An 11,478-nucleotide genomic window follows, 5' to 3' on the forward strand; every position below is an offset into this window, starting at 1 on the left:
CAACCTAACATTCCCCCCTCAAACAAAGGACCACAGACCCTCCAGTCTGAATCCTCGACCCACCAGGACTTTTTTCCCCTCGGTCTACCTGACCTACTAGGACTTCCACCTAGCCGCAACTAGGACTTTTTACCCCTCGGTCCACCCGACCTACTAGGACTTCTCACCTGGTGTCTGGTCATCTTGATTCAGACACGGGAGCACCTACTTCTTTTGTTTAAGGTTTAAACCACATGGTTAGATCTGGATCATAGCTCATTCGGCGGTTAGTCCGGTGAAGAGCGGTCTCGCTTTGATACCACTTGTTGGGTCTAAAAGGATATTCATATCTCCATAATGACATGATATTGTCCACTTTGGGCCTAAGCCCTCATGACTTTGTTCTTGGGCTCTCCCCAAAAGACCTCACGCCAATGGAGATATCTTTCATCCTTTTAAATTCATGATCTTTTCCATGTACTTTAGATGTGGGACTATGTTTGCACCCTTGCAACCCAACAATTATTCTGTCTTACTTTAAAGTTCTTGTTCTTGTTATTATTTATTTTGGACTGTAAGACGGATTTCTCCGTCTCCGAATAACGTTCGAAAAGGAGACCACTAGTGGACGGGTGCCTCCCGTACATAGGCCTTGGATGTACTGACCTTGGGGGGTTAGGAACCAAGTAAATCCGCGAGTCCTCTGCATTGTTTTCTAATTCCGCTGTGAGTTTTTGTTTGATAGAACGAACGATTTTGAAAAGCGACGACACGCTATTCACCCCCCTCTAGCATGTCACATCGATTCTATAATCAGTTCCTTATAAATTATAAATAGTAGCTCACAACCAACATGTATAGGGACAAACCATTGGAGTGGTTATAGTGTAATTGGTATTAGTTTATCTTGACTATTAAATTACACTAGTACACTTTGTGTGTATTGAGTAGGACCGTTTGAGGTCGTTCGATTTATGCTGACTATATAATCGAACTAGACCTCAGTTATTATGGATGTGCATGCTCTTAATCCCTATATAATAACAAGCATATATACTTAGTATGTATTTCTTTAATTTATCAAAGGGTGAGATTTATTCGTTAAATCAAAAGACCCGATGAGTTGGGAGATAATGCTATGTATATGGTGTGTTGTTGATTATAGAAGGAAACTGTGTTCTAATAATCAGGCTGATGATGTCCCCTTGAGGAGCTCATAAGGATTATTATGTAAATCTTGCAAGTGGACTTAGTTTCGCATGATAATAAAGTTGAGTAGTACTACTCTCGGAATAAGAAGTTAATTAATTGAGTTGTTAGTAATTCAATTAATTGACGGACATACGATATCTTAAACATAGGAAAATTAATGCACTCATGATAAGAAGGAGCCTATATAATAATATGAGATTGGTGAGGTAGTTCAATAATAACCCTTTAATAGTATGAGTTATTATTGATGGATTTGAGTTGGGTGTTTAGGGAGAACACAGGAAGCTTAAGCCCATCAGGAGGTCAAAACTAATTCCTCCTCTAGGTCCCTATTGTAGCCTCTAAATAAAGCTTCGTATCCACCTGAGAGAATTCTGTAAGAATTTTGGTTAAGAAATTCTGTTAAGAATTTCTGAAATTCTATTAAGAATTTTTCCTATGGAAAATTTTATTAAGAATTTCTGTTAAAAATTTTCATTATGAAATTCTATTTCTTCTAAATCCTAAACAAAATTTTGTTATGATTTTTTCATAGAATGTTGGTGCAGGGAGCACCAGCAGATCGAACCTTGGTTTTGATAATGGAACTAGGTTCAAGTTAAGTGTGTATGTTGGACTGATATGTTGATCTAAGTGTGCAGGGAGCACAGGTTTGACTAAGTCCTAGTGGAAGCTAGGCACTGAAGTCTTAGCATAGTCAAAGCACCAGGTGAAGTCTGGGCTGGTCTGGAGGACCACGCCGCAGCAGAAGTCTGGGTTGGTCAGGAGGACCAAGCCGCAGCAGAAGACTGGACTGATCGGGAAGGATCGAGTCACAGTAGAAGACTGGGTTGGTCGAGAAGGACCGAGCCGCAGCACAAATCCTGGGGGCCGAGGACAGAGCCGAGCAAAAGTCCAACGAGTCAGGAGGACTCGGTTGGCATCAGGTAAATTCTCCTGAGAGGAGTGGGTGAGGACGCGTTCCCGAAGGGAACATTAGGCGTCGGTCTAACCCAGGGTTTCACTGGAAACCTGAAGTTAAGACCCTGAGTTGGTTCCAGAAACTGACTCAAATAATTTTACTTTGCATGTTATTTACTAACTTTTTGTGCAGGATCAAAAAAATTGAAAAACGTAGACTCCGTGGCAAAAATACAGATTTTTGCTGGTTGAGTCGACTCAGATGATGGCTGGAGTCGACTCAAGCTGAGTCAGCAACATTCTGGAAGTCAGCGCTTCGGTTTTCTGCCATTTGGACTGGAGTCGACTCAGACGGACACTAGAGTCGACTCAGAGTCAAATCTTATCCGGCAGACTCCACATCGGACTGGAGTCGACTCAGCTGGCGACCTGAGTCGACTCAGGCAGCGGATAACGAGCGGGAAGGAACAGTTATCAGGCCACGTCGACTGGAGTCGACCCAGATACACAGTTGAGTCGACTCAGGTGCAGTATATAAGCCATGCGCGAGCAGCAGCCGAGACACAACTAGTTTTTCTCCATTCTTTCGACTCGCGTGTACAAATTCTCTCGACGTCGGCTGCCTACATGATCTAGCTCATCCCGGAAGACGCCGCTTCGCCAAGTTCGACATTGTGGGGAAAATACAGCTTAAATTTCGGTAACAAAGTAATTGATTTCATACTTTTAATTGTACCAAATTTTGTGGAAGATTTTTGTACTCGTTAAACTTGCTGCCGTAAGGGGCAAGTTACTTAGTGGATTGCCTGCAGTAAACGGTCAAGGACCGTGGACCTTGGAGTAGCAGCCTTGGGCTGTGAACCAAGTAAAAATAAACTGTCTACTTATTCTTTCTGTTCTTTTATTTCTGTTACTGTTTGCTTCCGTGCGTACTCAAATCGTTAAATCAAAAAAGTGTGAAAAAGCGTACACACGCTATTCACCCCCTCTAGTGTGTGTTCTCGATCCTACAATTGGTATCAGAGCAGGAGTTCTTGAATCCAGTGCAACCACTGCTCAAGAAATTTTTAATTGTTTGTTTTATTTATTTATTTTATCTTCTCCCACACTACTAATCCAAGACCAAGTCTTGGAAAGTTTCTTATGTTTCTTTCTTGTGTGCTAGACTAATGGCCCATCAAGAAGGTTTCAGCACCGCAAGACCACCTTTGTTCTCGGGTGACGACTTTTTGTACTGGAAAACCAGGATGGAATGCACTTGAAAACTCAAGTGGAAATGTAGATCATCATCCAGACAGAATTTTCAATCCCTTCTGGAAGCGATGGTCTATCACAATCTTGCGAGTTCTGGGACGCTGCCACCAAGAAGAAAATCGAGGCAGATGCGAAGGCTATTCAGACTCTACAATGCGGGTTAATGATGAGCGTAGGTCATATTTGATTTTTAGCCTTATTTTAACGCTCATCTACTTGTAATTCATTGCATATGCTACACTTTATCGCACCTTATTCTTTTATTATTGCCTATTTCTACTCTTTAACTCGGAGATCTGGTTTTTATATATTTTGATTGACAGGATGCGATTTAGAGTCAAAACAATGCATTATTGATAGTGGAGCAAATAGTGGAGAAAAGAGACTCGCACTGGCCGTGCTCGTCATCACGGGTGAGTCTCTATTACAACAAACATGAAGAAACAGAGGAAAACGAACAAAAGAGCAGAACATGACCGTGCCCACCATGCACAGCCGTGTCCCTCCAACAGCCTTGGTCGTGCCCCTCTAACAGAGAAGCAACAACCCTTGACCGTGCCTCCCTCCAACAGCAGCCAGGACATGGCCGTGCCTCACAGGCACGATCGTGTCTCCAATCCAGTGCCACGCCAAGACATGGTTGTGCCTCCCAGGCACGGCCGTGTCTCATTTCCAGAGCTGTGTTTACCCTTGGCCGTGCCTCACAGGCACGATCGTGCCCCACATGCACGACCGTGCCTCACAGGCACGACCGTGCCTCTTCCACAAAGCCAAGACTGCACACGGCCGTGCCTCACAGGCACGCATCACAGGCACGACCATGCCTACCAAACAGAAGGGCGACTAGATATGGTCGTGCCTCCTAGACATGGCTGTGTCGCGGGGGTATGCTAGGGGCGTGCCTGGGCCTATAAATACATCCTTATGCACCTTTTGAAGGCTATCTTGGGTCATTCTCCAAAACCCTTGGTATTGGCTTGGCGGCGGCGCCTCCCCCTCTCTAGGGGAGGCCCTAAACGCTCCATCCTTCACAGACCTACCTCGCCATTCATCTCCATCAGTCCATCCTACACCAGAACAAGAAGATCTTCGAGAGGGTGACCACGCTTCAACGATAAGTCTTCCCCTTCCTTGTGGATGACTATTTTCATGAATTCCTCTTGTAAACTTCTTGTAATGGAGTAGATCGTCGAGTTTTGGGTCTAAGATGAACATCTATGTAATGATGGTGATGTATGAACTAGTTTATATTATTTTCCCTTTTCAATGAAATGTTTACCTTTGTTTCATGTGTATTGTGCCTTGAACGTGTTTGATGAAATATTTGTGTGATCACATATGCTAGATTAAGTGGAGTAGATTATTGTGTAGGGAGAACTTAGGATCGTATGATTGGGGCGCCTCGTGACAGGAGGAAAGTCTTTAACTGGACCTTCCGAAGTGACCTTTACATGGTGATAAACTCCCTTAGGGGATAGCTAGTGGCTATTGATGACTAGGAAAGGATCCCTTAATTGGGTGCTCGGTGACAGAGAGTAGTATACCAGTAGTATACGTTGGGGCGCCCGGTGACAGCAGGAGAGCCATTTGTTAGGATGTATACTGAAAAGACTTGCTCTTTTGTATATAAACATTTATGAAATAAAGTATCATGTTTTGGTCAAATATTAGAGAATATGCTACTCCATTCTTTCGATTCAAGAATCTAAATGCAGGATTTTGCTTGACAAGCAAAAGTTTAAGTCTGGAGGTGTGATGAGTGTTGATGCAGTTTGTCCCAATTATTATTTTGATGTTGACACAGATTTAAGTTCATTTTAGTTGGACAAGACTTAAGTTCAATATATTCAGATTGACCAATGACGGATGAGATCGGAGAGGGATCGGTAGCTCGTTCTCCGGACTAGGTCAGATAGGGCTCGGTAGCTCATTCTCTGGACCAGATGGAGTCGGAGAGGGCTCGGTAGCTCGTTCTTCGGACTAGGTCAGAGAGGGCTCGGTAGCTCGTTCTTTGGATCAGATGGAGTCGGAGAGGGCTCGGTAGCTCGTTCTCCGGATTAAGTCAGAGAGGGCTCGGTAGCTCATTCTCTGGACCAGATGGAGTCAGAGAGGGCTCGGTAGTTCGTTCTCCGGACTAGGTCAGAGAGGGCTCGGTAGCTCGTTCTCTGGACCGGATGGAGTGGGAGAGGGCTCGGTAGCTCGTTCTCTAGATTAGGTCAGAGAGGGCACGGTAGTTCGTTCTCTGTATCGAACTATGGTCGAAGAAGGCTTGGTAGCCTGTCTTCAGATCGGATCATTGTCAGAGGAGGCTTGGGAGTCTGTTCTCTGAATAAATGATCCAATGTGGTTGGCTCGAGTGAGACCCAAGTTAACCAAGTGATTAGATTGCATGGGATTCAAATTCATGTTGGTATAATCGATGGGTGAATCGATTAACCAAGGGTTAATTGGTTAGTCGACTTGATGATTGATTACCATTGGCCATAATCGATTACCCAATCGATTATGGTGTGTTCTGTGGGTTTTCTAAATTCTTACAGAGTGCTCTGTAATCGATCATCAGGTCGACTAACCAACTAACCCTTGGTTAATCGATTCACCCATCGATTACACCAAAATGAATTTGAATCCCATGCAATCTAATCACTTGGTTAATTTGGGTCTCACCCGAGCCAACCACATTGGATCATGTATTCAGAGAACAGACTCTCAAGCCTCCTCTGATAATGATCCGGTCTGAAGACAGACTACCAAGCCTTCTCCGACCATAGTTCGGTATAGAGAACGATCTACTGAGCCCTCTCTGACCAAATCTGGAGAACGAGCTACCGAGCCCTCTCCCACTCTATTCGGTCCAGAGAACAAGCTACCGAGCCCTCTTTGACTTAGTCCGGAGAACGAGCTACCGAGCCCTCTCCGACTCCATCTGGTCCAGAGAACGAGCTACCGAATCCTCTCTGACCTAATCCAGAGAACAAGCTACCGAGCCCTCTCCGACTCCATCTGGTCCAGAGAACGAGCTACCGAGCCCTCTCTGACCTAGTCCGGAGAACGAGCTACCGAGCCCTCTCACATGTTGAGTCAAAGTCAAACCTAGCGATATTGTGATAGCGCTCCGCAAGTATACGGAATGTCGTCAAGTAATAAAAAGATCGAATCCACAGGGACCGTGGAATTACTTACTAAATCTAGCACAAAAAGGTGGAGAGAAAACTGAGCATGAGTTGTGTGGGGGAGATAGGAGTGTTCTAAAGTACTTTATCCTAGAGTTCAGAGAAAGGAATCGACTGTGACACTGGGTTGTGAAGCGATCCTAGGACTTCGGACTCCTCAGAGTATGGATTGATTGACTTGGATCCTCTACCTTTCCTCAATAATTGTTCAATTGTAGGGATGTTAACCAATTTATCCAATTCGACCTCGTCAGGTATCCTCGGAATAAAGCATTGGTGTTCTTACGTCACTCGTTGTCGGTTTGAGATGGTTCTAGAAGCCCGGTTCAAGGCATTCCCGTGTCACTCAGGCGCCCCGGAGTACTAAAAGAACCCTATCCCCTGTCACAGGATATCTTTTTACGGACCTCTCCCCAACAACGGATGACCGCTAACTATCCCTCATAAGAATTAACTATGAATTAAGAAACCCCTCGGAAACTCGCCCGGTTCAAGGCATTCTTCCTGTCACGAAGCGCCCCGGTGTACGGCCTAATGATTCCTCAATCCACAATCAATCCCTACCCTCATGGATTCATACACACACAATTTATCATTCAACACATAAGCATAAATCCACAAAGCAATAGACAATTATATCATTGAAAATGGTAGATTAATCAAATCCAAAATACAATCATCCAGTACATCTGATTTATCCTACATCCTAGAATCTAGGGAACTACTCCATATCGTGGAGTTTACAATACAAAGGAAGGAAGGAATACATCTTAATCCAGAGATACAACAATGAAGTGCAGGAAATAAGACTTATCTTCTTCCTCGGACTGCAAACTCTGCGTAGATGGGATGAGGATGGAATGGAGCAGTCGGATCGGTGGATGGATCGTCGAATCTCGCTCCGAAACAGGCGTCGGTGGCTCTAGAACAGCTCCGGTGGCTCTCCAAGGTCTCCCCCCTTTCTTAGGTCACTAAGAGGACCTATTTATATGCAGGTCACGAGTCAGCACGCCCCCGCTCACACGGCCGTGCCTGGGAGGCACGGCCCAGTGTGGGCACTGTCGGTTGAAGAGGCACGGCCGTGCCTTGGGGGCACGGCCTTAGGCAGTCAAGCTTCTGTTTTGGGGCACGGCCGTGCCTCTGGGGCACGGTCCAGACTTGGCTTGGCTCTGTTTGAAGGCACGGCCGTGCCTGTGAGGCACGGCCACAGCCTGACTCTTCTCCTTTTTCTGGACACGGCCGTGTCTGTGAGGCACGGCCAGCTGCTGAGACCTTTCTGTTTTGACACACGGCCGTGCCTGGTGGGCACGGCCAACAGCAGATGCTTCCTTCAGGTTGGAAACACGGCCGTGCCTGTGAGGCACGGCCAAGTCTCGGCTGGCTTCTGTTTCAAAGCACGGCCGTGTCTGGTAGACACGACCTCTTCTGCTGCTGATGGGGGATGTTGGCACGGCCGTGCCAGTGAGGCACGGCCCAGGCTTGTTGGTCTTCTGTTTGTGCACACGCCCGTGCCCTTTGAAGCACGGCCAGGAGGCTGAATAGACACGGCCGTGCCTATGAGGCACGACCCTGTCTTGCCTTGTCTTCAATTGTTACTCCGTTTTGCCCGCTTTTGCTCCAAATTCCATCCTGAAACAAGTAAAAACACGAGCAGATCTCCGAACTAGGAAATGCAAGATATGTGCCTAAATGCATAAATAAGGGATGCAATGTACACAAGATTTTAGCAATAAACTCAGAAAGATGTGCAAATAAAGCGTAAATACATATATAAACCCTACGCACATCATTAACAAGGCGCCTGTCCACTAATGGTCTCCTTTCCGAACGTCGTTCGGAGGCGGAGCAACCCGTCTTACAGTCCAAGAAATAATACAAATGAAATAATGAAAGAATAGTAATTAAACACAAACACTTGTCGTCGATCTGGAAGTCCGAGCGCCGCGCACTCCTCCTGGATCTTCCCCGATTGCAAGCGTTTGGCCTCGTTCGCATTGGGTAGCAGTTCTGGTTGGAATCGGATGTTAGAATTGTTGTACTCTGGCTGCTGCTCGAAGGCTTCTTTTATAGCCCGCCTGAGTCGACTCAGATGCCCATCTGGGTCGACTCCAGCCTGCGTGGCTGATCAAACTTTATCCCTTTCGCCGATTACCTCTCTGAGCCGACTCATCTTGACTCCTGGGTCGACTCCAGCTTGCGTGGCGTCAGCAGCGATAACTTCTTGACTCTGCGTCAGCTTGAGTCGACTCAAAACCCGATCTGAGTCGACTCCAGTGCCGAGTCGACTCAAAACCCGATCTGAGTCGACCCAGGTTTGACCAGAGTTGACTTTGAGCTTGACTTTGGGCTTGCTTCACCTCTGCTTTTCCTTCTTGCTTCCAGCTCTTGGTTCCTGCAAGACAAGCATACAAGCAGGCAAATACAACAACCTAAAGTCTTACCTAGTGGGTCGTCTAACTTCAGATTTCTATCGAAATCTTGGGTTAGCCTAACCCACTCCATTCTGGAGAATTCATGCCAACCAAGTCCTCCAGACTTGTTGGACTTGTGCTCGGCTTTGTCGTTGCCCCCCAGGACTTGGACGCAACTGATCCTCCTGATCAGTCCATTCTTCTACCGCAACTTGGTCCTCTTGACCAAGTCCAGTCCTTCTGCAACTTGGTCCTCCTGACCAAGTCCAGTATTCTGCCTGGTGCACTTTGACTCTGCCAAGACTTCTGCCTGATCCTCCAAATCAGGACTTCCCTTTGCCTAGCCTACAACTAGGACTTTCCCTTGCCCGATCGTCTAGATCAGGACTTCCACTACCTAGTCTAACCGACTAGGTCTTCTTGCTCACTTCCACACACCCAAACATCAGGTCCTGTTTGGGTCACCCCTTGGTCAAACTGACCAGACTTAGGTGTATTGTCAAACATCGAAATACTAGGCAAGATCTTAGTGCATCTTGCACCAACAAAAGTCACTAAGCAATGGGAGGCAGCAGGAAAGGGCTGATAATGATGTGTGTGGTGGTGACTTGGCAGAGTTCCTGGCAATATGAATTTTATACTTGCATGCTGAATATCTGGATTGCTTTTATGTTGAATGTTTGGTTTGGAAAAAAAATGATATGCTAAGATGTTTCTAATTAGAACTTAATATCTAGACAATACATGCATAATAAGTTTTTATTTATTACATATGAAATCACTGCCATGTTATAAGTTTTATGTTTCCGCTGCGATGTTTTGTGGTTTTTCGTATGTGATTAATTGTATGAATGAATGAAAGCAAACTGTAGCGTCCGTCTAGGCCCACGTAAGGGCGGGCGTTACAACCACTCCCCGAAAGTGAATTTAGCTTTTTAAGAAGGGAGTTGGGAATGTGCACTGCACCATAAGTTTTTAAGAAGGGAGCTATCGATCTGTTGATCGACTACACACTTTAATGAGAAATGGAATTAGCGATCGGTAATCGATCACCTGATCGATTACCATGTCTTAATCGATCGGCCGATCGATTAAGATATGTGGTAATCGATCAGTGCTTAGTCTTTATCGATTACATGGTTACAGAGAAACAAATTGCGACATTTAATCGATGGCCTGATCGATTAAGCCTTTTTCTGATCGTGTTCAGGGCTTCTGCTCGTTTCTGTTTCTGATACTCTGATATTTGCTTTGCTAATACACCTCTGAGTTTGCAGATGAAGTTTGAACTCGAATGAAGAACAGGGAGAGTCAAGGTTTGGCTTTGTATTGTGGCAGTTTGTCGCACTTTGATTTTCAAGTAAAAAGACAGCGGGACACTGAGCTGCAACAAGAGGATGATCAGTGTGCTGAGAGAAGCGTGGTCCAGTCACTGGAGGAGAGACCTCAGTGGTGTTGGAGAGCTCAGATGGCTCAGCAACTGGGTCAGTGTGCAGTGGACTCAGCGACCGTTGAACAAGCAGAAGAGAGGAGGTTAAAAGAAGGAGATGAAGGGGGTAGAGAGAACAAACAACAAACGAGAAGCAAGGCTGTGTTTGTGCTTGCAGTGCTATGCTGTGTTCTCTGCTTGGTTCATTGCTCTTCTTTGAAGCTCTCTGCCAGAGGTGGTGCAAGGAGCTGGTGCTCTTGCTCTTGGAAAGCTTCTGCTTGAGGTTTTTTCTGTGTTGAGGCTGTGCTGTAAGTTTACTATTTTGTTGGCCTCTTCATAATCTCTGTACCTAACATATATCTTTGAGATTGGCTGTGGAAAGGTCACTCCACCGAGAAGGAGACATCATCTAGCCGGATTCATCCGGGATGTGATCTACCGAAGATCAAGGGATCGTCCACCTACGGACACACCGAAGAGTAGGGGAAAGTTATCCTCGAACCTCGTATATCCTCGTGTTTGCATTGTTTTCATTTTATAAGTTATGTTTTTATATTTTCCGCTGCGTACTAAGTTTTTGTAGGAGAAAATCGATAGCAAAAGAGAGGCTATTCACTCTCCCCTTCTCTAGCCATCTCCCGATCTTCAACAATGAGTGTAGGTCATATATGATTTATAGTCATGTTTTAATGTTCATCTACTTGTAATTCATTGCATATGCTACACTTTGTCGCACCTTATTCTTTTATTATTGCCTATTTCTACTCTTTTGCTCGGAGATCTGCTTTTTGTATATTTTGATTGACAGGATGCAATTTAGAATCAAAATGATGCATTATTGATAGTGGAGCAAATAGTGGAGAAAAGAGACTCGCACTGGCTGTGCTCGTCATCACGGACGAGTCTCTATTATAACAAACACGAAGAAATGGAGGAAAACAAACAAAAGAGCAGAACATGGCCGTGCCCACCAGGCACGGCCGTGTCCCTCCAACAGCCTTGGTCGTGCCTACCAGGCACGGTCGTGCCCCTCTAACAGAGAAGCAACAACCCTTGGACGTGCCTCTGAGGCACGGCCGTGCCTCCCTCCAACAGTAGCCAGGACATGGTCATGCCTCAC

The 11,478-nt window shown here is 45.6% G+C and overlaps 1 protein-coding gene across 1 annotated transcript in view; it reads right to left on the reverse strand.

Annotated features, from left to right (window-relative positions):
• LOC141815136 (anaphase-promoting complex subunit 8-like) overlaps positions 1-4,403 on the reverse strand; it is a 34,905-nt gene extending 30,502 nt beyond the window's left edge. Inside the window, exon 1 of the mRNA XM_074703079.1 lies at positions 4,386-4,403. Coding sequence (XP_074559180.1) covers positions 4,386-4,403 — 18 coding nt within the window. The remainder of the gene's footprint in view (positions 1-4,385) is intronic.
• Between the last annotated feature and the right edge of the window lie 7,075 nt (positions 4,404-11,478).

The sequence above is a fragment of the Curcuma longa genome, chromosome 21, assembly GCF_044706935.1.
Source record: "Curcuma longa cultivar G26 ecotype Majalengka, Jawa Barat chromosome 21, ITB_CL_G26_1.1, whole genome shotgun sequence".
NCBI lineage: Eukaryota > Viridiplantae > Streptophyta > Magnoliopsida > Zingiberales > Zingiberaceae > Curcuma > Curcuma longa.